Consider the following 26,122-nt stretch of genomic DNA (forward strand, 5'->3'; position numbering starts at 1 on the left):
TGTGGCACCGTGAATTCACTCCAGTAGCAGCCTCTAGAGGTAGAAAGGGGCAGCTGCTGCCCCCTATTCCCAGACAAAGCACTGGGAGCAGAGACTGCCAACTTCCATTCCACCCACTGCTGCTCTCTCAGCCCTGACTGTGCATTAGTCTGGCAGGCAGCACGTTGGCAGCTTCCCTGCCCCAAGTAGTGACTATTGAGCACAAGGCCAAGGAGCTGCAGTATCACATCTAGAAAGACTTAACTTGTTCAGGCTGGAGAATGCTCCAGGAAGACCTCACTGTGGCCTTCCAGTATCTAAAGGGAGCATATAATTAAGGAGGGAGAGTGACTTTTGTAAGAGGGAATGGCTTTAAACTAAAAGAGAGGAGATTTTGATTGGATGGCAGGGGGATGTTTTTCACTTGGAGGGTGCTGATGCTCAGGCACAGACTGCCCACAGAAGCTGTGAGTGTCCCATCCTTGGAGGTGCTGAAGGCCAGGGTAGAGGGAACCCTGGACAGCCCCGCCTGCAGCAAGGGTTTGGAACTAGGTAATCTTTAAAATCCCTTCCACCCCAAGCTATTCTGTGATTCTATGACTCTAAGCTTTGCCTTAAATACTCCTTGTTATGAATCCTTCAGAAGTAAAAACCTAAACTCCATCATAATCCAGGTAAGCACCTTGGTTTTGCAGCATTCAGAAAAGCCTACGTTAAGCAATGAGTTCTGAGTAAGCTACATGAAAGCTGATTGCCTTGCACCACTAAGTGCTTGTTTTCTTCACACTAGACGTGAAAAAAAATTGCAATATTTATGATCAAAAAAGAAACAGACTCCCACAGCACTCACAACAAGTTTGTTTATTCTTTCAAGAACAGCAAAACAAATAAATCACAGTGTTAAGAAACCTTTGGCATCCAGTTTAATGAAGATGCTTAACAAACCCAGAATAGGTAAAAATGTACAAAGATTGGGAAAAAAAAATAAAGCTCTGTCACTTAAATACTGCATAGGCATTTATTTTTTTTTAAACATTCTTTTTTTAAAAGACTAATGAACCAGGTGATAGCTAATATTCCCAGGTGGCACATGTGATGTTAAGATAAGAATCTTTACTCCATGAAAACCTGTAAAATCATTTGTTACAGACAAAACTTTTATTCCTATTCTTGCATAAGTGCAATCCAGTTATAATAAAACCTCTGTCTAGTGCAGATGCTTAGTAATTCTTACAAACAGCTTGCCAAAGCCTCCCTTCATAATTGAAACATTGAAGAAGAAAGAAAAAGTTAAAAATAAGTGGGGATAGGAAGAAAAATGGGGAGCAGAGCCTAAGATATCTTCCACTATAGTCAGAAACAAAATCAACTTTTTTTTTTTAATGTTGCCTTGCTATCTGGTGGCCACAAAAAGCAAAGTGCAATAGAAAATACATGACAGGAGGAAGTTCACTGAGCAAATGGGATGTTCGTGTTTCTTGTGCCAGCAAGAAAACAACTCAAGTGCAAAGTGTAAGGCAGCTGTTTTAAGTTATAGCTGCTGTGTATGCAGAAACAGCTTTGTTACTCTACACAAGCCCAAAATGACAACCAGATAAGTGGATTCAGGCACAGCGGAAAGAAGCAGTTAGTGCAAAAGAGCAGTTCTACCCTAAAAGAAATCACATTACTGTGTTAATGGCCTTTTCTGTCTCTTTAGGGAGAACAAAATCTGCCGCAGAACAAAATACTGGAAGTTTTGTTGTGCCGGATGAAGAAGAGGAAGGGATGATCGGCAGTGAAGTTGGGAACGATCATAGCGCAGCGGAGCATCATCACCCCTGCTGTGGCAGCTGCTGCTTCAGTGCCTTCTTCATTGACCTCCACAAAAGACTTGTGAACCACTTCAGAGAGCACAAGCTCGTTACCAGAGGAGATTCCTGAGAAGTTCGCTGTCTGTAAGTCAAATGCGTCACGCATTCCCATGTTGCTCAGGATGGGTTTCAGATCATAACTTTCTTCTAGTTTAAACCTGGGTAATGACAGCCTCACTTCTGTACTGTCCATCATTTCAGGATTAATCCAATCCATCAGCTTCTCATATGTAAGTTCTCTTTCCAGCTTAAAAAAAAAAAAACAAACAAAAACAACCCAACGTTAGATAATTAAAATAAGAGTAGTCACAGTTTTACACTAATCTCTACTTTTGCTTGTGTATGTGTTTACATTACACGTAATATGCATCTTTTTCAGGAGCTTACAGGGTCTCAAGCCAAAAGCACAAGTTTTATTTCTTAGTAGAGGCTACTGCTTCAGCTGAGGTCAATTCTGTATTTTTTTGGGGGGTGGTAGATACAGTAAAGTTCAGTTTATAAAACATTATCAGTTTGTAAAAACCTTATTTTACATATGGAAAGTAAAGGCACAGGAGAACTGATGACAAGGTCCCAAACAAACTAAACCCAGTTCTTCAGCCTTTCAGGATATTTCAGCTGATGGGCTGGTGACAAAGCCTGCTTACAACACCCTTAAAAGTCAGCATTAGGAAAAAAAAAACAACTTATTAACTCATTGGCCAGAGCATGATCTGTATCTTATCAACATAACAGAAGGGAACTTGGATATTCTGTGAGCATGTTTCCAAGTAGAGAGACAGTGACAACCTGCCATGTCTTCAGTAAGAAGACCTATGAGTCAAACTGTGAAACTTCTAATAGGGACTTCCTAAAAGCTGCCCCAATTCCCTCTCATTTGGTGCTCATCACACTATGGCTTCACCATAACTACAGCTAACTCCTGCTTCTGATGAGTAAGAGGCCTCTTTCAGAGCCTCTTAGTAATGGGGCAGCACACAGCTTGGCCAGTAGTGATAAATGGCATGCCACTTTAGGGGCAGAAACACAAGGAGCATTTCAGTCAGTCTTGAGCATCAGTGATACAATAGCTCTGGAACTGAACTGTAAACCCATACATGATAGCAAACTCTCTTTCAAGGCAGGACACAAACTGCCTTTGCACTGAGCTCAACAACTTACCTTTTCCAAGCCAGTAGATTCATCCTTAATTGCATCAGGGAGTAGAATGATCATACTGAGTTCATTACCAACGTAAGGGATCTCAAGGACTTGGGTCTCCAAGTCTCCAATATAGGTCATGTTATATTTACCTTTTCTAAACATCATCTGCACAGGTTTGGTCTCATTCTAAAAACAAAGAGATGCCAAGAGTTACTACTGGGCTGGCATAACAGTTGTAATATATGAAACAGGCATCCAGTTACTTAGGGCTTTTTACTATTTGACTGCACAGAGAACAAAGTACACTGCATAACATAGTATAGCACAGTCACTCTCCTGTAAAGCAAGAGATAAGTAGTAAGAATCCCTGAGATTTAACTGGTAATTGCTAGTGTGGAAATATCTGTGAAATTTGCTTTAGAAGCAAGAATACATACTTCCTCACTTTAGAAGTAGTGATAAGCTCTAAACAGAGTTGGTAGTAAACAGAGCTTATGCCCCTTGCTTTAAATGAATACAAAATAATTTCAACTTAGATACTTTCATTTCACTCCATGTGGTTCTAAGTACTACGACATAAAGCAATACAAATGCTAGGAAAGTTCTAGCATCACTTTGAATTGTTAAAAGGCACATGGAGGGATAAATCTTTCACTTTCTTACTATCCATTTCTCCCCCATCTCTCTCCATTTTTGCATGGAGCATCAGTTACTTTTGTCTACATTATCTCCCTCCTTTTCAGTGGAGCCTAATCCCTTCTTCCCCTTATCTTCACCATTTTCTGTTTTTAAAGGAAAGACTATTGAGACTGAATTTCTGACTCAATTCTATAAATGACTGCCATTGACTGTGAAAACAAAATGTCAGAAATGATTTTGCAACAGCAATCAGTGACACATAAAAATGATGGATAAGCAAAGAAAAGGCCACACAGCATGCTAGCATCATCCAGTGAGTCACAACAAAGTGCAAAAGTCACAGATAAAACAGATGTCACAGAATGCTTAGAAGGCTATTGGTATGTTAAAGTAACTACTCCTGGACAGACTGTAAAATAACTAGCTTAAAACTTCAGGTTTGCACCTTGGATTTTTTAATTGCTTATTTGAGTTCTGTAGCTCACTGGTGATTACTCATTAATAGGATGAAAACAGAAATTTAAGCAACTTAGTTTTGTAAGGAAAGATGTTTGTGGCTCTTTGCACATCTAAAAGCGTGTTACTTGATGAGCCAAGGCAGCATCCCCCAGTCTCACACCTTACAACTTTTCCTGATAGCCATCTGCATCCCAAAAACTGCAGTTTTCAAAATAAATGTGTCTGCAAAGCAAAAGGTAATCTCAGAGCTAGGCTGAGACTGATACCCAGTGAAACAGCGCTGGATTTGCCTCCTGAGGAGGAAAAGGAAAAAGCTCTAGGCAAGAACGTAAGCTTGGGCTTTGTGTGACATGTCTGTGGGAAATTGATAATAAACCTCCCTTCCTAACAGGAATAAGTCAGTCCAGTGGTTTCTAAAGTGCTACAGCATACAGCATGGCAAGAGCAATATTACTATTCCCTGCTTGAAAAGTGCTATTAGCAGTTTCAAGCATTCTTGGATATAAATACCGCGGTTTGAAATTAGGCACAAGGGTTTCAATTTTGCATAGTGGTTATTTTAAGCAGGTGAGTTCTTAAGCAATTCATATTACCAGTTCACCCTCACGACACCTGGGTTGATATCCAGAGATTGAAAATGACCTCTAAGGGGCAGCCGTCGCCTATTAATGATTGTAAACAAGTCCTCCTCAATTGTCATGCTGTACTTTCAAAAGCAAAAGAAAGTCAAGCATGGAAGCCTATAGAGGAGAGAGATTTTTTTCTTCCTCTCACTTCATTTCTATCAATTCAGTGGTAGAAACACAGCAAAAAGAAAAGCATTCTGACTGAAGATGACTGCTGTGTTCAGACATTTCTGCACACGTGGAAGTTCTTTTCTGCCTAGAACCTGTTAATGTTCTTTGCCCATGCAAACTTTACACTGAAATTGTCGAGTTCATGAACTTCTTTGAAACTGGTCATGACTCACAAATAGTGTAGCAGCCTCATACGAGCATCTTCTACAGTTCTAAGTTCATGTATCATGCCACCTTTCTCAAACACAAGAGGAGTAAAGGAAAAAAGGAGAGAATATAAAATCAATGTGTGATATTAAAGTTGTTAGTAATTATGTGAAACTTAAGGGAAGCTAAACAAAGAGAGTGTTCATATTAAGGGGATGGAATATAGGGAGCTCCATGCAGACTACCTTAGGTAACTCTACTTGAACAGTTTTTTCCTTCTGTGTTACTTTGTATTGTCAGCATATTAACATATCATACCTTATTAATTTTAAACGGCACTTCATTTGTGCACTCCTTGTCAAACTTCTGTTCCCAGTTGCCTTTGAAATAGATAGCATTCACCAACACAAGTCTGGTCATTGAGTTAATAATTCCTTCTGCCAACAGTTTTTGAATTTTACCTTGAGGAAACACAAATTGAACAGTGGTACGTAAGCGACTGTTGTAATACAGAGTATCTAATAAGTATTAATGATAGATTAGATAAGGGAATTGTCCCAGCCAGAGACAGAGCTCAATGGCTGAGGTCTTTGTTTGTTTAAAAATGACAGTGTTACACCTTGACAGAGCTGTTTATGCAAGCCCTGGCTGACATTAAAGACAGCAGGGAGTTCTGTAGAACACTCACCTTCAGTCTTCTCTTCCACCCAGCCATTTATTTGCCTTCTGGAATCCTCTGAAGCATTTTTGAAGTCAGCCTGTTCTAGGCCAGCATGGTAGAATTTCTGACTCGATTCTACAAATGACTGCCATAAACATTCGAAACAGCTTTTTAGCAATATATTTTACTGACATTCAGTCACAGATATTTTTTAAGTACACTGAGAAAGATCTATTTCCTCTCTTCCCTCAGCTTCATATAAAGCCATTCAGGTTTTGTCTGACATGTTTTTATCAGTTGCTTTATCACCTATTTGAGCTAGAAATTATCTTTCCCTTTATGTTATTAAGTCAAATGGCTTCTTTAGTATACCAGAACATTCTACAGTACTCAACTGAAAAATGATTGTCTGGATTGTTTCTTTCTGCTTGAGTGAGAGAACATACAATGTTATAAGCTTGTCCCTATACAAACTTCATTGCTAAAACTCCCAGGCTAACAGAAAATTTTCAGATTGGAGGGAAAGCAATTTGTTTTATTATGGTGAGAATATATAGTGAGTTTAATATAGGGACATCTTATTCACAGATGAAACATTTAGGGTATAATCCACATAATTTTAATCTAGTAGAGGAATAAAACCAGTATTTTTCATTAAAAACAGACTATAAATTAGTAAGAATAACAAGAGAGCACCATAGTGACAGTGGAACAGCATTTGTTTTCCTGCAGGACTTCTTAGACATACAACTCTGTAACACTCTCTCAAAAGAAACTAGATCCATACCTCTATATCTAGGAAAGCTCTAAAGAAAAATGAATAACAGTACTTATGACCCTTATAAGTGTATATACACTTATAAGGAAAATATAGAGAGTCACGTACTCCTCTCAGCATGTTCTCTGGATTACTTAATTAACAGAAAAGAAACTACAAAATTCTACCCACGCTGGACAGCAGTAACAGTTATTTTTTGTCATAGTAGCAGGTTATCAAAAGCAAGGAGATTTGTCAATCATTTGACCCTAGAACCCACCAAAAATGGATAATGAAACCCAGAAGATTTAGAGTCTGATGAATTTCATGGTTTTGCACCAGTTGTGCATTCATCTAATCTAAAAGTAGCTTCTCCATTCAGTTCATATCCTGCCTTTTGCATAGACTGTCAGGTTGGTAGGTCTCAGCCTAGAAAAATTTGGAAAGTGAAACCCAAAGCCTTTATCTAATCTTCAAGAGAAATAGCTAGCAAGTTCATTATACTTCACAACACCCACATTTAATGTTTACTTACTGAGAGAAACTTAAATGTCTTTTCTCCATAAAGTCGATTAGCAGTTCTGAGGATGTATTTGGTGTCAGGGTTGTTAATTTCAGAGAGAAGCGATTGATACCCATTGTGAGCATCCTCAGCTTTGTTCAAAGAAAGCACCTGCAGAGAGACAAATACCTTCTGTGGAGTCCATGTCATCTCTGATACACTTGCTTCAGCACAATTGTTTTGTTTTTAAATGAGTTTTGGGCTTAAAGTCTGAGACTTGAAGCCAGCAGATTTTTCTAACACAAGTCACATACAATGTACCCAAACAGATGTCGTACGAGTAAGAAATTATATTGCTGAAAAGTGAGTGTATTTATCTTCATTCTGTTCAAATGTTAGAGGATCACAGAATGGTTGAGACTGGAAGGGAGCTATGAAGGTTACCTGGTTCACCTCCCTGCTTTCTAAGGAATCTATCCAGCCTCCAAAGAAGTCTGAGTGCAGACACATCCTGCCCTTTCCTTAATGCTGCACATGGTAGTTCTTAGAGAACTACAGAGATTTACAATCTTTGCCCTACAAAACCCAGCAAAACTCAGTTAAAATCCAGAAAAAAAGGAGCCTGAAGTTTAAAAAAACCAAAACTTCACATAATTTTTCACATTGATTATAATAGCACCAAAGGATCTTATTTAATACCTTAGATACAAACCTGATCCTTCAAGTGATAACAGGAAATACACAGCTGGAGCTGAGGTTAACACAGGCAAATATTTAAATTCCCAATAAAACAACATCTCAGCTTCATCCTCATTCTTCCTTTTCACTACTACTATAGCTACAAATGAAAAAGTATTGATGATCTACTCCAAATTACAATACCAGAAAGAGAGCCAGGCAGCACCTTAGTGAATGTAGAATAAACTACACTGCACTTAATGATAGATTTGACCCTACCCTTACCCAACAGGCTCACCACTGCACTCTCAAACTCCTCTCCAGGTCACTTAATTGCAAATTTACATTATGAACATTACTTTTCACTGGCCATGCAGCTTTGCCTTGTTCTGAATCTTTGCTGGTGTACTCACTGGAACTTCAGAGCTATGTTCTTAGCCCTGTATCACTTTTTTCTTCTGGAAGTTCCAGGATTAAGATTACAGGTTGTGAAAACATAAGCTAGTACACTGAACAAGCAACTGATTATTTTTGTTTGTTTGTTTCTTGAAATCTGGGACTGTTTAACGTGACATGCCTATATGCTGGATTTTTTTCCCCTTGATTATCTGGCTACATTTTTGAAGTATGTATAGTCTGATATTAAGCCAAAAAAGATAATAGAATAAGTTATTTAATTATTTTCTCTTACTGGAGATTCATTTCTAGCTCTACAAATACAAATATATAAGTAAAAAAAAAAATCCCAGCTGCCTCTTAATGACGTATAAAAGGAAGATCTCCATATCACAAACAAAACCCACACACCCCAAAAACCAGGAATCTCTTAATTTCACACTGCAGGAAGTCCTCCTGTACATATATTCTGTAGAAACAGGTTCTGCTTACGTACATACCTAAGGAAGACTTCTGACCTCTGAGGCCAGAATGACTGTAACAATTTAGCAATTAGAGGTCACAGACTGCAACACAAATCTCAGATCTGTAGTTTATATATTATCAAATAGATGATATATGCATCAAATCCAATAATTAAGTTTGGATACGTACCTTTGCTATTTGGGATTCAGTGTTACCTTTCGAACCCAACAAAATCATAGACAAAGCAGAAGAAATACTAAAAGGAGAAAAGAACAGATTCTTTGTGTTGCTTTTCTCACGCAGCTGTCTTAAGAGGTCGAGAGCAAAAGTGGAATTTGCTGTACTGAGGCTATCCATATTCAAAGGCTAGGAGAAGAAAACAAAACAAGATTGGCTTAAATTTATTTGATCACAAACTGACAAACTCTTTCTGTCTTTTACATTTCACAATATAAACCATACAGCAAATATCTTGATTTGAAAGATACGTTATGAAAAACTGGTTTGGTGGAATAAATATTTTAAATTCCATACAATGTACTTGAGGGAGTTACTGTTTTTATGTTTAAAAAATACATATGTAGCAAGAACAATTCCCATTGGCACAGAAACAGATAATTATCAAGGTAGGAAAAGACCACTAAGATCATCAAGTCCAACTGTCAACCCATCCCCACCATGTCTGCTAACTCACATTTCTCAGTGCCCTATCTATACATTTCTTAAACACTTCCAGAGACGTGACTCCACCACCTTCTTGAGCAGCCTGTTTTCAGTGCCTCACCACTCTGAGAAGTTTTTCATAACATCCCATCTGAACCATCTTTGGCACAACTTGAGACCATGCCCTCTTATCCTACTGCAGCTACCTGGGAGAAGAGGCCAACCCCCATCTTACTACAACCTCCTTTCAGTTCACTGTAAGAGTGATAGATCTCCCCTGAGCCTTCTCTTCTCCAGGCTGTACAATCTCAACTCTCTCAGCCACTCATTGTAAGATTTGTGCTCCAGACCCTCCACAGCTTCATCATCCTCCTCTGGACACAATCCGGGGCCTCAATGTCTTTCTGATAGTGAGAAAAGTCATTGGTCTTCTTCACGGAATAAATAATACTACATCTTTTGAGATGAGCATACTAGGACATGACAGAACAAGTATCCTTTGACTCCACAAAGACAATTACTTGCCTTATAGGAAAACCAAAGCAGAAAGGCATCAGAACAGCAGAATTATAAACTCATCTTCTCAAAGTCTGCGTATCTTCAGTATTCCCTTCAACCTTACTTCTTCACTTGCGTTCTAGACCTAGCAGCCAGTCTGCCAGAAGCCAAGTGAATGAGTCTATCTACAGGATTCAAATGGAATTTATCTGGTCAGCATGACGGATTACTGCAGTTTCCTGCTGTGGTACAAAATCAAAGTCCACTGCAGTTTGCCTTTTATTATCTACATCATGGAAACAGACACAATAAAGTAAACTATTTATTGGGAACTTGATAGCACATACGTAGCTAAGTGCTTGTCAGACTTCACATACGTCAGCCGAGCAGGTAGCTAACTAGCCCAAAGTTATACTACATATACAACAGGCAGGAAGGTGCAGTGAGTGCCAGAAAGCAGAGTAAATTACAGATAAGTGCCAGCAGACATTGCAGGATATCAACTAGTAGTAAAGACGGTTTGTTTTTTTCCCTAAGGCAGTGCCTGGTGTTGCTACAAAACAGAGCCAACACCTACTTTGTATTAATGATTCATCACCTCAAACAAGAGGTAGCAGCAAGTTTCCGCAGGCGTTTCCTCTAAGACATATTCTTGGTAGAATTCATAGAATTCACTATGTTCACCAGCTGCAGCTGCACTCATTTTTCCCTCTGCCCATAACCATAAAAACACCGATAAAAAGAAAACTCGGACTGCAGCAGTCCTCCTATTCTGGCTGAAACAGGAGCGTTTTAAAGCCGAGCACCTTACAGCGCTAGTAAGGCTAGCGCAGCACAACTGGCCACGCTCTTCCTGCGGCTCAGGAACAGGCTGAAGCTCGCACCTCTCCATCGATTTCCGCCTGTTTGCCACAAAACCCAGAGACAGGGCTGGATGACAGGCTGGCCCACCAGCACTCGGCCAACGCCCGGCAGCCTCACACGCTGAAACCGCTCGGCGCGCCGCCGCGAGGGAAACGCCGCCGTCTCCCCTCCAAAAAACCAACCCGTGCTTCCCGCAGAAAACGACGGCGCAGACACTCCACACTCACCCAACTGAGCACAAGCGTTACTCGGACCTCTGCCCCACCCTTCTCCCGGAAGTTTTTCCCCAGCCATGGGCCGCCCATCGTGCGAGAGCGGGTTGGAGTTCAGCTGCGGACGGCAGCCCTGAGCCCTCCCCGCGGCGGTGGGAGGCGGCCATCTTAGCTCGGAGCCGTCCGTACCTCCGCGGTCCTCACCTCGCTGCCTGATTTCCCCTTCTGCCTCCCGCTTCTGGGAGAGCCGACAGAAAGCACCACTAAGCTGCGAGGGGTCGTTTATTATTAGTACTGCTATTTTTGAAGTAGGTGCTGCTTTGTATAAAGTCAGCAGCATGGGTCAGGCTCTTCTGCCACACTTGTAACTCTGTGTGAGGAAACAGCCCGTGTAGGAGCATGTGCCTGCTATTTCTTCGGGGCAGTCAGTGAAATGGAGGTGAACTGGTGAAGACTTCAGCTTAGACTGTGTTTGTAACGCAAAGAGCCAGTGAAAAACTAAAGAGGAGCAGGGGCTAATTATGGCAGGGTGGAAGTGTGAAGATGCATCTGAATCAGGTGCTTTGTGAGAGCGAAGAGAGTGCCTCGTGTTTGTATGCACTGCTGAAAGGGGAAGGGATGGAACGCACCCACAGGCACAGCTATAGCTACCTGAAGTAGCTGAAGCTTTGCCTCAGGCTGTGGAATATGCATAGAAAGAGTGCAGGTCTCAGTCCCCTCAGCTGCAGCAGGAGTATTGAGCTCTGCCCCTGAGCCGGCAAGCCAGCATCTCCTGCTCTGTAGAGCAGGGAGTAACTCTAAGGTGAGCAGAGTCTGCCAAAGAAGAGGATGGTTTTGGATTTGTTGTGTCTGATGAAGAAGAGAAAAGGGTGGTCGGCTTTAAAAGTTACTCTAGGTGTTCTTGACCTCATCACCAGGACACCTGTAGCAGCTGCTGCCTCAGTACCTTCTTCACTGACCTCCGCAAAAGCTTTGTGGATAACTTTTGATATGAAGAGGTCCTTCTTCGCTGACATCCTTGTGAAATCAGCCTGAACAGGATCAAAAGCATTTTGTATCCCCATGTTGCTCAAAGTGGATGTAAGATCATAATTTTCTTCCATCTTCAACTTGGGCAGGTAGAGTTCCACTTCAACTTTCATCATACTGGCTGAGTTTGACCATTCAGCTAATTTTTTGTGGGTCAGCTCTCTTTCTACCTGCAATGAATTTTATAAGAATATAGTTATGATACAGCAGGAAAAAAGAAGGCATGCACACATTGGTGTCTAATGCTCTGTATTTAAAAGGTCCAACTACCAGCTGTAGGTATAGCTGAACATCTGTTAGGATGTGATCCTGCATAGTGCTGAGTGATCTATACTCCTGTCTGTTTCCTTAAATGCATTGAGGTGTAGAGTGAACCTTCAGACTAATTATTTTGGGGGCGGATATGAGAAGTATTGCTTTTATGCAGTGTTCAGCTTAACCATATTAATAAGTGCTTGGTATGTGTGAATATGTAAGCCATTTCTCTTAGTAGTGCTAAGTGGAATGCATGGGACTCAAGAACAAATAAAAAAATGTTTGCCCTGATGTATTTAGATTCAGAAGTGAATCCTGGCATGATCATGAGTGGCTGCTGACGCCTCATGGGTCAAGGTAGTCAGCTCTGAGTTTGAGAAGTATCATTACAAAATATGAGGTGGAAATCTGGACTGCAGATGATATAAAATTGATTAGTAGAGCTCTCAGAAGATTAATTCTAGGACATGGTGATTTAGACTTGGTTCTTGCTTTCATTATTCTGCTATTCTGGAGGTAGAAGAGGGGGCACCAAATAGGCTGAGAGAGTATACTTTTTTAGGTGTATCCTCAGGTAGATTATTATGTTTGCATCATTAACAGATATCCTGAAGCCTAGGCTGAGAAGTCATTGTGTCATTTGAAGTTCATTCTTCCTCACTGTTTTCATTGATTTCTGTTAGTGCTTTGTACTGCATGTGACGCAGTATGTCAGTTTTACCAGCTCCAGCCCAGTAGTGTTATCGCTGATGTCATCTGGTAGGAGTATGAACATGCTGACTTCATTTTCCACATATGGCAACTCAATAATTTTGAATTTCATTGTTTGTTCGTGGAACATTAAAAATGTATCTGTCAGAAACATCATCTGTACTGGTTTAGTCTTGGTCTGTGAAATGATTCAGATGTTAAAAAAAAAAAAAAAGAAAGAAAAAGAAGAAGAAAAAAAAAAAAGGTAAGTTGTACTTTTTCCATAAGGTGAATGGCAAAAAAATACTTGCTTTGCTGAACTGAAGGCAAAAACATTGTAAACAAGTATAAGACTCAGCATCATTTGAATACTTTTCCAGTGCCATTTCTCCTGTTTCTAAGTCACAGAGATCTTTCAAAAAAAAAAAAAAAAAAAGAGCATGGACACTACCTGATAACGTAATTACATGCAATATATTTCTCGCTCTTTTGAAAGAGTTAGCTTTGGTAGGCAAATAACTACTTTGTATGTTTCAAGTTTTTCCCCAAACTTTACGTTTCTCGAGTGAATGTGTTGATTGGAAGGAAAAAAAATCCAGACTTTCATTCTCTGGATGTTATCAGCTCTTTTGCATACTTCCAGACAGTACTGATTGATTGAATTTACCTATGAACCATATTTGCTGTGATCTCTGCTAGCTTTTTCTCTTTCCCAAACTGTAGAAGTTTGGATTACCAAATGAAATTGTATTACACAATAATCTTCTGAACTCTTATGCTGTATTGTGTTCAGGGACCTTCGCTGATACATCCATTCTCTCTTTTCCATTGTTACACAAGTGCAAAAGCTTATCTGTTTGCAGGCTTTGCTATCAGCCACCTGTGAATGAAACCCTTTCTGTGTACCGTGTGCACAGGTCCTAAAACTGCACATGTAGCGTAGTAGGTTTCAGATATCACAACCACAGTATCGACGCAATTGCTTCACATCACCAGGCATACGAAAGGTGTTTGCACTCATAATCTATGTCAAACAAGGTAAGTGTTTCGACTGAAAATTCTTTTTGCTCACCTTTGACACAAACCAAAAATATGCATGCTGTCAGCTACTGCGAATTGTCTGCAAATCACTCAAATACTGTAAGCTCGGTCATGCCCACAGTGCATGATGAACACATCATCCATATGCACCTGGCTAAAATGACAAACCCTCTTGAAAATTCCACATGAGGTTCTAGGCAGTGGGCAGGGTATTTGGAAAGAACATATAGTTTAGATTAGTTGAGCTCAGATTATACAGCCTCTGTCTGAAAGGCATGAAAAGAGACCTAGGTGTCCAAGTACTGCTCTCAGAAGTAACTGAATTCCTTCTGAAAATGGTATCTCAGTACTTAGAGAAATCTCCTCTTATCCTTAAGCTGCTTACCCATGGTGTTTTCAATTATTTTGGTTCCAAGAATCTACTAACTTACCTGAAAATCCTATTCTTGTGCATCTGTAGAAGTGAGACTGTTGATTTATTTTCACTGTTGCTGTTCTCAGAGTTTATACCATCTGCTTCTACTATGAGTGGTGTTGCAGTGGCATATGAAATGCACGTGAAATATTTAAGGATTCTTGTTCTGCAATAATAGACATTTTGAAGGAATTTACCTTGCTTAATCTGAAGGGCATCTCAGATGTATCTTTTTTCAGAAATCTCTTTTCCCAGTTTCCTTTGAAGTAAATAGCATTTACTAAGACCAATACAGTGTGAGAATCAAGAGATCCTGCAGGTAGCAGATTCTGGATCTTCCCTTAAAAATCAATCAAATAGAACTGTTAATTCAGTATGACTGCACGACTCACCAATTTCAGATGTGCTTTCTCTGTGCCTAGCTATCTAGCAAAAGTGTTTGCATTGGGAGATTTTTTTTCCCTGTACATTTTTCATGGTGTACATATATAAATGGCTTTTGAAGCATCACCATTTCTTAAAACATTTATTTCAGTTTTAGTATTAAAAGATGTTAAGTGTGTAAAGCGTGGAAGTTCTGTGAAGTTAGCTGCAACCAGTTGAAGCTTGCAAAAGTAAAACCTTCATTAATCAGAGTGGACTCATCCAGTATCTACTTCTGCTTCCTTATGAACAGAAATAATTCAGAAGAGGCTATGATGTGAAGAGAGAAAGACTTTGCAAGAGGCAACAGTTAGTTTTGGTGGTAGGCATACTTCAAGACATTTAACTGCAGTTTGTTCATCATTTCCCCCCAGTTTCCATCCTTTATGGATCCCTTATAACAAGAGCAATTCAAGTGGAAATGCAGATTATTTTGAAGTCAGAGAAGAAAAAACTGTAAAAGCAATACTTACGCTCAGTTTCATTTTCAACCCAGGAATTGATCTGTGCTCTGGCTTGTTCTACATCTGTCTTGAAGTTCACAGCTTGTGGCTTTACTTGGTAGTACCTTGTGATGAGTTCTAAAAATTTCTGAAAGATAGAAATAGAAAATGTGTGCATATATAGTTAAATTTAAGCACAAAAATAGTAGAAAAAGATAATTTCAACAGATTATGCAATCTACTGATACATACTTGAAGAAAATGTAATTCATTTGAAACTAGATAACCCTTAAAATAAATTCTGATACATTCTGTGATGATGGCCACTGAGATGATCAGAGGGCTGGAGCACCTCTCCTATGAAGAAAGGTTGTGGGGACTGGGGTTGTTTAGCTTGGAGAGGATAAAGCTCCAGGGAGACCTCGTTGTGGCCTTCCAGTACTTGTGAAGGGAGTGTATAAACAGGAGGGGGAACAGCTGTTTATGAGGGTGGATAGTGATAAGACGAGGGGGAATGGTTTTAAACGAGACAGGGGAAGTTTAGGTTAGATATTAGGAAGAAGTTTTTCACACAGAGGGTGGTGAAGCACTGGAACAGGTTGCCCAAGGAGCTGTGGATGCCCCATCTCTGGAGGCATTCAAGGCCAGGCTGGATGTGGCTCTGGGCAGCCTGGTCTGCTGGTTGGGGACCCTGCACGTAGCAGAGGGTTGAAACCAGATGGTCATTGTGGTCCTTTTCAACCCAGGACATTCTATGATTATGACTCTATATTAAATAATAAGCAAGGACTGATCAAAATTCAGTATTTGAGTTTCACAGAAAACAATACTTCAAATTTTTGTGTTTTAAATCCAACGTGCAAATTTGCAATTTTGAGATCCCATGAAATAAACATTCTCCACTGTTTTAAAAAAATTATTTTTGATTTCTCAGAATAACTTGAAGTATATTTTTATGTTTTATGATATTCAGTAGAAGAGGAAGAATAACTTCACATACAGTTGAAACAATGTTTTAAGATTTGCTTCAGAGTCAAGAAAGCTGCCAAGAGTTTGTGAGGTCAGTAGACGGTCAAACAAAGGGAATGTGATCGTAGAATAAACTAGAACTGACTTTTACACTGCCGTCTTCTGTGAAGCTGTTCATGGAAATTCCCACCAGGAAATTCCTTGATTAGTCTTAAACCATAGTTACACAAAATTGTGTGCAACATGAGCAACGAGCATTCAGTAGGACTGATTTAATTTAATGACTGAGTAATTACTCAGGAGACTGAAACTACCTCCGAGATGAAAGAGCAGTAACCTCATTTAACGGTACTTTCCAAGAAACTGGAAGGTGATTAATACAATGTCATTTCTTGAAAAGATTTCAAAGATACAGAGAATTACAAACTTGTGAGTCTGAACAGGGCAAATGAATAAGCAGGCCTACTGGGCATGCAGATAAGCATGATGTATTGGAACAGCATTTTGTAATAGGGAGTTCTACATCACAAATCTTTTGGAGGTTTTTGAGGGTATCAAGAAGCCTGCAAATTCAAACCACTACGACCAATCTGGATTACCAAAAGGCATTTTGGAAGATTTCTCACCAAAGGCTTTTGAAGAAGCTGATATCCATGGGAATACGGAGAAAGGTCTTGTTTAAAAGGCTGGAAACTAAGAGAAGCAGGAAATAGATTCCTGTAGTTCAGCTGTAGAACTCTTATAGTTCTAAAGGCTGCAGTAGATTTAAAAGGCAGAACATTTGGAAAATCGTGATTGTCAGATATGTATGTCAAATACTCCTTATGTAAAAATATTCTTAAGCAGAAATGCTCAACTTACAGGCAGTAATGGGTAGGTCTTGTCCTCAAACAGTTGGTTAGCGCTTTTCAGCAAGTAAGTGTTTCTGGGTTTGTTGATGGCAGAAAGGAGTTCTTTGAAGCCAGAGTGGATGTTTTCAGTTTCGTCATACTCAGGACCCTTGGAAAGAGGCACCAATTAGTATGGAAATATTTATGTCTGAAGCACTACACCTTTTGTGGTTATTTAAAATCCCCAGGTCATTTCAATTTAAAAAGTGTGTGCAGGGATGGAGCTCTTCTTTGGGTATCTGTCACTTTTGCAGCACTGTATGTAACTGGGTAAATTGTTTTATGTCTGTGGGGTTATGATTTCATTCTGTGGAGCTTCTTACACCTTTGAGGACATCAGCTGTCCTCAGATGGTGCACCCGGGATGTTGGGTCATCTCATTTCAGTCACACTCAAGCCTAATTTTGATTATTACAGAAATCATTAAGGCGACGTTGCAGCTTTTGGGGAGCTACTCTGTTCAGACAGACACTAATGTCAGTGTCACTAATGTTGATTTGGATTTTCTGTTTGATGTGAATTTTGCTGTTGCTGTTTGGAATTTGGAAGGAACCTGTCCAGAATGCGAGTGTTGATGGTTTTAGAGAGCAGGAGCTTGCTTGTCAGCTGTGCTTTAGTACTGTGGGGGTAAGCTGCTCGTCCCCTGCTCCCTATGAGCCAGTTCAGTATAATTGCCTGCTCTGTGGCAAATACCATGCACTGCATGTGAGACTCTGAGATTCTTTGCTGCTCATGCGTGGGGTCTTGTCATAAGATTGGTGAGGAGGCATTCCTTGCTCTGGTATTTTTTCATGCAAGCTGAGATACAGTCTTCCAGAAAGAACATGTGGGGAAGAACTTGGTAGTCAGAGAACAGGATAGTAGATAGGTTTTGCAAGGCAATGGGGACATAGTGAAGAGGTCCTGGACAGAAATGTCTGGAGGACTACACCAGGCAGACCTTGCTACAACTTACAAAGGCAGTGAATAGCTAAAATGAACGTGGACATAATGATTTATCTTGAATATTAATCCAGATGGAGAATGATGTAACCACTCCTTTTTATTTCCAGTTTTCTAACTTGGTTTCTTTGAGCTCTCCTTTAGTTTCTGTGCTAAAGAAATGTGCTAAACAAATGTTTGAGTTTACAGACCTTTGAGGCTTAAGGAGTCCATTTGCAAAAAAAAAAAAAAAAAAAAGTTCTGTGCAGTTCATCCTGCTGTCAAGTCTTTGTGGAGCTGATGAGCAAGGGTGAATCAGTGTGTGTTAGCTGAGAGGGGAATTTTGTTTGTCTGATGTGTGCGTGCACGGCAAAGGTGGAACAGAGTTTAAGAGGGCAGGACTGGAGTCAGATGTGAAGGCAATGGCTGTTTTACAGTCCAGAAAAAAAAAATCCTGAAGTTAGTAAGAATATTTAGTTATTCCTATTGTCACAGACCAACTAAAAGCAAGTAACAAAGTGTGAAAGTCCATCAGAATGCTTCTAGCGTCTGTGTTCTGCTTTGAAGTTCTCAGTTTGTGAATTTTACAGTAATATTACCTGCTTGTTCACATTTTTTATGTATAGTTCTTACTGAAATAGGACAGTCGGTATAGGCAAACAAATTTTAGAAGGTTAAAGCAGTTGTGCTGAGCTATCCCAGTGAGTCTTGTCAAAATAAATACCATGTCTCTTTTCTTTGGTCTCCCCATAGAAGGTGCTGTCATCTCAGAAGGACTTTCTTCTCTTGCAGTCTGGTTAAAATGAAGAACCTGTGGCAGTGATACATTTTCCTTAGGACAGTTTGTTCTGTGAAGATAAAAGTGCTCTAGTGTTACGTAATGATGTTAGTTTTCTACTTAGGATAATTCAGTGATTGTTCCCTGTAAGTCTTTTAAAGTTATAGAGAACAAGACCTTACTCCAGATTTAGATTCTATAACCATATCATAATTATATTAATTTTAGTCATATTTACTACTTAACAACAATCAATATGATTGCTCAGACATGAATTTATTTGGAAAAATGGTGAAGTCATGCTTAGCAATGTGGAATTTATTTTCAGATCATTGTCGGTCAGAACAAACAACACGGTGTGGTTCAGAGTCTTACTACTGGGGTACCAATGTACAACTCGAGTACATTACACAGAGAAATGCATATGTAAATGCATATGATCTAGGAGTACACCACTGAAATTTTTGCAAAAGTCATAAGTGGTATCATATTTTCATTTCTAGTATGCCCCTATTATTCATAGAATCACAGAATGGCTTGGGTTGAAAGGGACCTCAAGGATCATCAAGCTCCAACCCCCCACCACAGGCAGGGCCACCAACCTCCATGTGTAATACTAGACCAGGCTGCCCAGGGCTCCATCCAACCTGGCCTTGAACACCTCCAGGGAAGGGGCATCCGCAGCCTCACTACGTTGCTGTTCCAGCACCTCACCACTCTCAGTGAAGAACTTCCCCCTGATATCCAGTCTAAACCGTTCCTTCTTCATGGGTGTATTACCTTATTTATGGGCTAACCGTGTCACAAGCAAAGAAAGATGTTACTGCTGTGCAGCCAAGCTTGCGTTCAGTGAGCTTACTAACTGGGTGTGGAGAATAAGACAGTCTCTAATGTCAGTAACTTCACTCTGCCAGACCAATTGCATTTCTCTGCCAACTGTAAGTGTAAGCTGAATGTAGAGGTAGTAGCAGAGAAGGGAGCTCTTGGAAATAAATTGGAAGAACAGTGTTCTGCAGGCCTGCATGCAGTGTTATTTCTTGCACCTATCATGATAACAAATCATTGTTCTCTCATGTTGCTCCTTTTTGTTCTGTGTAGGCAGTGAATAATGCAAGTCATGTGGGAGCCAGCTTTGAAGTGATACACTGCTGATTTCAGAGCTTACCTTAGCTATCTGCATTGCCGTGTCACCTTTTGCACCCAGGTGGACCATAGCGAGAGCAGTTGCAATACTCCAAGGAGCAAAGAAAATGTTTTGTCCTTTCGATGTTTCATCCAGCTTTTTGTAAAGGTCCACACTGAAGCTGTTGGTTGATGCTGAGAAGGACTCCATCAGTACAGCCTGAGTCAAATGATGAGCAGAGAAGGGTGATGACTGCTCCTTCATATTTAAAAAAATGGGAAATTACTGGTGGGAAATCGCTTGCACCCTTGGAAGCTTACTGTTGGTGTGGCCCTGTAATGGCCAAAATGCCAAGTACAGTCAGATAGCAAGTCTCTTTTTAAGACCTGCGCTATCTCTCCCTTTCCCATCATTCTCAAATGTTTATATTCTTATTTCAGCTCTTTCACTTATTCATCATCAGATAAATACTATTTTAGTTAGGAATGTTTTCACAAACCAAAATTGTTTTTTAAAAGCGTTTACTAAAGTTTTCATAGATTTATTCTTCCATTCTGAGGGAGTGAAATAGAAATATTTCCCACTGTGATGCTCTGAGCTTTTATTTCTTAAACTTCATTATTTTCTGCTGAAAGAAGTATTGTGAGTTCATGCCATTTGTCACATGCTTTAGAAGGCTGATGGAGATCTGTAGATTGTTATTAGATCTTTGTGAACATAGGCCTACATTTGTCAACTGTAGGTGGATTTGTTAATGACTGTTCTTCAAGTAAACTCTTGTGTCTTACATACAACTCCAAACAGTTCCCATTTTAAGCGACAGCTCTGCTCTGGTTTCATGCTGGTTTATCAGAACCTGCAGATTTCCCCTTCTCTTTCTGCTTCTGTCTTTATGGGACAAAATCAAATAATAACGAGAACGTAGAAACCCCAGGGTTAAAGTAACTTTTCATACCTGGATCCAGAACAGACCCATGGTTCTAACTAACATATTTTAGATGAATTTAGTACTGTTGACAAATATTAGGATAAATTCAGAAATTTCCATTGTCAGTGCAGGATTGCATCGAGTGAAAGGCTAAGCATAAGGTCCGTGAAAATGACTGGAATTTTCAGTCCAGCTTCACTCACAATTTACATGCTTAAATCAAAAGCAGCAGTCCCCAAAACCAGCTACTGTTCAGTCTTAGAGATAGCTGGAGCTTTTGGGATTCTTAAATTTGTATTTCAAAGCTTCCCAGTGCTCCAAAACAGCTTTGAATCATTCTCAGGTGTGCTTCAGAGGTGACTGCCTGGCGGCCTAGCTCATACCTTAAGCATTTTACCTTAAGCCTGGTATTTCTTACTATTGTGCCTGGAGGAGCTAATCAGGTAGATACTCCCAGAGCATATTGAGGGAACTCAGCTGAACTGAGTGTTTTTGCTTAAAGAATTTCAGGCCAGTATTTCCAATATTGCCAGAGCACGTCAGAACTGAATCTGCACACAGCAATCGAGCATTTCTAGGGCTTGAGTATGTGCATTTGTATGAACACTGCTTGTCTAATAGCTGCTTTGGTCATCCAGGAAAGGAAAAGGCTGGACGCTGATCCAGTAGTTACTTAACATGAATAAAGCAGAGGCTTGAATAGTGCTGATTGTCTAAAACACTGCAGTATGGAGTCATGCAGTCACGTGTGTTAAACTCCAGGATCGGTAGGAGTACATTATCATCTGCATTCTGTGTTCAGTCCTCTGATCCTAAATCTACTGGTAGCCTGGTGGTTAGGGTACCCTGCCTGCAAGCCAGGACACTTTTTTGCACTCAGGCTGCGTAGGCTTTGCCCAGTCTGGATGTGCATCGTGAACACTGTGCCCTTTGTGCAGTGTTTTCCTAAAGGCTGCTGTTTGTATGAATACTTGAATCGCTCCATTTCCCTGCATGACATTTAAGTTACCATTTACCCACTCCATTCTGGAGAATGTATAGGAATTTTTAAGGCTGTCAAAATAAAGCTGGTTATTTAGATATGAATGTTTACACTACCTGAAATCCTGCGAGAGAGGGAAGAGTTAAGATGTTTCTTCAGTCAGGATCTGTGGCGGTCTGTGAGGCAATGAATACTTTTGGAAATGTAGAAATGGTTGCACCTCCCTTCTCTTCCCAACATCCTCTTCTTGTGTTAATGTTCCTGTTCCTTCATTTATTCCCATTTCTTATCTCTCACTGGCTTTCAGAATTATAGAGAGAGATGTAGGGAGAGAGGCCAATTCAAAACCACTGTTAGTTGGTGTGTGTCCTGAAACATGAAGCCCAGTATGCCTTTTTCCCAGTGGTCCCCTTCACAACCTTTCTGCAAGTATGTAGGAATTGCAGAAAAGAATAGTCACAGTGCATTGACGAGGGCCATGTTGAAATAATTTTACAGTTTCCTCACCTTCTTACCCTATGAAGAAGGGAATTAAGAGAAGCTAATCTCAAAGATTTGTCTGAAAAGGAGTACTGAGGTAGGCTGTTAGTGTCATTCACCCTGTCATTCAGCCTGATAACCTACAGGCCCTGCACTGTGCCACGCTTATTATCTTCTAGGAATGGGGAAAGTTTGGGCCACTGCAAAGCTGCTTGGAAGCTCTGCTTGTAATTATTTTATTTACCAAAACTGTTTGTTGTTTTGTAGTAGAGAGTAGAAGTAGCAGATTGTATGAAATCAGAGATAAGTAAAGATATAATGCAAGACAGTTATCTGTACAAAGGCATTTTATTTTAACCAATGTAATTGGTTACTAAAACTGTACTTAGCAATTCCAGTTTTTATCTACATGACTTGGATTTAAGACATCGATCCATTCCCTTTGCACTCATTATCTATATTTTCTACTACATGTATGGTTACTTAGGAGTGCCTTAGCACTGCCCTCTGCCCACAATTATGACACGTGCAGAGTAAACCAGTTACCAGCATGCAGTCAACCTGTGTGGAAAAACATTAGTATGAAGAGTACAAAACCATGTTTTGAACTAAAACTAAATTTTATGTTGATATTCACTTTGAATCTGACTGATACATACACAGTGCAAGGTTTCAGGAGTGACATATATGCCTATCTTCTTTTACATGTTCTCTCTCTAAGTGTGCACATTTTTCATACCTGGAGTATCCGTCTCATTTTCTTTCTTCAGAAATCTTTTGAACACTATTATGTTTAGTTATTTGGTGAAGAAATGTTCTTGCTACATATCTGAAACTGTTGTTACCTGTTTGGCTGAATATTTAGGAGAAGTAAGAAAGCAGTTAATAGTGATAATTACTGTACTACAAACGACAAAGATTGGCCAAAAATACAGGAAAATTACAAAAGGGTGCCCAAACTGTGTGGACACTGTGTGGTATCTGCTGCAAGATCCTGTTTAGTAAGAGGGAGTAGAGTTTCAAAGGGGAGAAAATATGAGAAAGAAAAGGTGCTCTTGGTTTTGCTGTGCCACGTGAAGGAGAGGAAATAATGGCTTACTGTAAACAGAATGGTAGAAACAATGTGTTGCAGCATCAAAACCCCTGCCTGACTTGCTGGCCACAAATAGGTTTGCTGGTCTCTGACAAATGGGTCATTAAAAGTTTTCTGATAAAACCAGTCTCTTTTCTCGGGCATTCTTATGAAGTCATCTTTCATCCCCAGCTTTCTCAGTGTGGATGTGAGATTTGGCTTTTGGGCACTCTGTCTATTCTATTGTTGTACTCCTATGCCTGTGATCAATTTACTCTGTAGTTTGGTACATCTAGGCATTCACACTTATGCCTGGTTAAAAAAAAAGTACAATCAGTGCTAGACTTAGTCCAGTTACAGTTTTTTGCTCTCCATTCAGCCTTGTCCTCCAAGAGAAGAAAGGAGAATAAGTATCACAGTGGTTTCAATAGACCTGTAAGTGACTGGAGTATAAATAATATTTAAAAAGGGATTTTCTTGTTCCAGTTACTGATGGTAAAATAAAAACCTTACAAACTATTGATACATTTGCATTTTAGTCCTAAAATAGGTTGTATTGTTGCTGTTTTTTTCTGCATCCAAGCCTCGAGTACCAAAAATACACCAGCACTGTAACATTCCTTGTCTTTATCATTTCGTACTCTCTCTGCCGTTTCTGCTTGTCATGAGGTCAGTCTACCACAGAGGTGGACACTACTGTGAAACTCATGAAGAACAAGGAGATTGAGAGTAGTCAGGATTGATATGTGAAGGGGAAGTCATGCTTAGCCAGCCTGTTTGCCTTCTAGGATGAAGCAGCTAGCCAGCTAGCCTCTTCGATGAGGGGAGAATACTCAATGTTGTTTACCTTGACTTTAGAAACTACATTTAATACTCTTTCCTGTAAGGCTGCTTGAAAGCCTGCCAGGCTGACAAATGATGGGATGGATAAGTGAGCCCAGCCAGGCCCAGAGAGTTGTGATCAGTGGCACGAAATCCAGGTGAGTCTCTAAAGGTGTACCCCAATGGTTAACACCACTGTCAGTATTATTTATACATTCATTAATGACCAGGATGCAGAGATAGAGCATCACCCTCACCAAGTTTGCAGACAATACAAAACTTGGAGGAGTGGATGATACACCATCCATCCAGAAGGATTTTGCTGCCATTCAGAAGGACCTGAACAAACTGGAGAATTCCAATTCTTAACTTTTTTTTTTTTAATTAAAGTTTTACACCCCATATGCAAATGTTTATCCTCGAGTCCTTGCTATGCTGACTATTCCGTCCTGACAATAACTTCTTTGTATTTTTACTTTACTTTTATTGTGTAGTTTTCACTTGTGTGCTTTTCCACACCTTAGTACATTTCTTTGTAAAGCTGAGTCAGTAGCGTGCAGCTGGGCTGAACCAAGGTGGGTTCTCAGTGACAGACAGCTGAACCCTGAGCTGGGGGTTACAGATGAGGGAGGGCAGTGAATTTAGAAGCAACATGGTGTACAGAAAAGGCGTAGGTGTACACTGTTGGGTGGAGGTATATTTCCAAATAGACTACCTTTTGTTGTGGTGGAGGGTAAGCTGTAATTACAGGTGGAATTTTGCTAAGTTTTTACAGTACTTCCCTCCAGCATTCAGATCTTGCTGCTTGAAATAATGTTCTGTCACATGTGATAGCTGGATATCATCATGGCTACAGAACTTTATGAAATTCCTATAGGCAAAGGAAAGCACAGCTGCTGCCGTCCTAAGCTAATGGAAGAAACTGATGTTACTGATACAGCATTGGCTGTTTGGAAGCAACTCTTTTGGGCTATTTGCTCTGGTCAGTCTTTTATTTCAGCCCCTTCCAAGGGGGGCTGATAGTGCAGTAAGCAGTGGTTAAAAATGGAAAGCTGATTGCTTACAGTGAAAGCTAGTTCAGATCACAGAATCACAGAATCATAGAAGTTGGAAGGACCTCTCGGAGATCATCCAGTCCAACCCCCTGCGAAAGCAGCTTCGTACAACAGGTTGTACAGAAAAGCATCCAGGCAGGTCTTGCAGATCTCTAGAGAAGGAGACTCCATAAGCTCTCTTATGGAGTTCCAGTGCTCTGTCACCCTCAAAGTAAAGAAGTACTTCTTAGTGTTTTTATAGAATTTTCTGCATGCAGTTTTTGGCCACTGCCCCTTTTGCTGCACACCACTGAAAAGAGTCTGGGCCTATTCACTTGATTCCTGCACTTTAGATGTTTATAAACAATGATGAGATCCACCCCTTAGTCTTTTCTTCTCCAGGCTGAGCAGTCTGTACTCTCTAAACCTTTCTTTCTATGGGAGATGCTCCAGGCCTCTAATCAACTTTGCAGCCCTCTGCTGGACTCTCTTCAGTGGTTTCCTGTCTTTCTTGAACTGAGGAGCCCAGAACTGGGCACAGTACTCCAAATATGGCCTTACCAGGGTAGAGTAGATGGGTAGGATCACCTCGCTCAACTTGCTGGCCTCACTCTTTTTAATTCACCCCAGAATACCGGTGGCTGCCTGGGCCACAAGTGCACACTGTTGGCTCATGGCCAATCTGTTGTCTACCATGACACCCAGCTTTTTTTCCTCAGAGCTGTTTTCCAGCAGGCTAGCCCCTGATATGCACTGATGCATGCAGTTATTCCTCCCCAGATGCAGCACCCTATGCTTTTTCTTGTTGAAGCTCACAAGGTTCCTCTCCACCCCACTCTCCAGCCTGTCCAGGAGTTCAGTCTCCTGGCCTGTCAGCCACTCCTCCCAGCTTCTTATTGTCAGCAAACTTGCTGAGGATGCAGCAAGTTTATTCCTTTATCTAGATTATTGATGAAGATGTTGAACAAGACTGGGCAAATGCCTTAACTGTTATCTCATCACAGGCTTTCATTTGATTTGGTGTGTCTAGTAAATGTCTAGGACAACATGTTGAACAACAGTGTTTTCAGTGTTGTATGAAATCTAGTGGGAGTAAGACACTGGTTTATTAGAG

The 26,122-nt window shown here is 40.3% G+C and overlaps 3 protein-coding genes across 18 annotated transcripts in view; 1 reads left to right on the forward strand and 2 right to left on the reverse strand.

Moving 5' to 3' along the window:
* Positions 1-825: 825 nt before the first annotated feature.
* Positions 826-10,864, reverse strand: LOC146544618 (serpin B6-like). Of its 5 annotated transcripts, none has more exons than XM_085220308.1 (8): positions 10,729-10,864; positions 9,719-9,822; positions 8,666-8,842; positions 6,971-7,108; positions 5,706-5,823; positions 5,336-5,478; positions 2,994-3,161; positions 826-2,079 (listed from the first exon to the last, which is right to left on the reverse strand). In XM_085220308.1, exons 3-8 carry the CDS (start codon positions 8,831-8,833, stop codon positions 1,675-1,677), a joined length of 1,140 nt encoding a protein of 379 aa, XP_085076434.1. In that variant the 5' UTR covers positions 8,834-8,842; positions 9,719-9,822; positions 10,729-10,864; the 3' UTR covers positions 826-1,674. The 5 variants fall into 5 exon arrangements, with proteins under 5 accessions (XP_085076434.1, XP_085076435.1, XP_085076436.1 ...); XM_085220309.1 differs by having other exon boundaries at positions 10,684-10,751; XM_085220310.1 differs by lacking the exon at positions 10,729-10,864 and adding an exon at positions 10,522-10,662.
* The window catches only part of LOC104910128 (uncharacterized), a 105,666-nt gene continuing 90,395 nt past the window's right edge, over positions 10,852-26,122 (forward strand). For 8 of the 12 annotated variants that reach the window (XR_014882327.1, XR_014882318.1, XR_014882326.1 and 5 more), the window contains exon 1: positions 12,882-13,725. The gene's annotated coding sequence lies outside the window, so the exon portion shown is untranslated. Of the gene's footprint in view, positions 11,516-11,659; positions 11,832-12,881; positions 13,726-26,122 lie in introns of those variants that run through there. The other 4 variants (XR_014882323.1, XR_014882324.1, XR_014882322.1 and 1 more) reach the window with 3 other exon arrangements.
* LOC100544228 (heterochromatin-associated protein MENT) lies at positions 11,511-19,939 on the reverse strand. Its single transcript, XM_085220317.1, has 7 exons — positions 19,733-19,939; positions 18,514-18,600; positions 16,840-16,977; positions 15,040-15,157; positions 14,341-14,483; positions 12,719-12,886; positions 11,511-11,912 (listed from the first exon to the last, which is right to left on the reverse strand). The coding sequence occupies exons 1-7, from the start codon at positions 19,898-19,900 to the stop codon at positions 11,511-11,513; spliced, it is 1,224 nt and encodes a 407-aa protein (XP_085076443.1). The 5' UTR covers positions 19,901-19,939.

The sequence above is a fragment of the Meleagris gallopavo genome, chromosome 3 (assembly GCF_905368555.1).
Source record: "Meleagris gallopavo chromosome 3, MGAL_WU_HG_1.1, whole genome shotgun sequence".
NCBI classification, from domain to species: domain Eukaryota; kingdom Metazoa; phylum Chordata; class Aves; order Galliformes; family Phasianidae; genus Meleagris; species Meleagris gallopavo.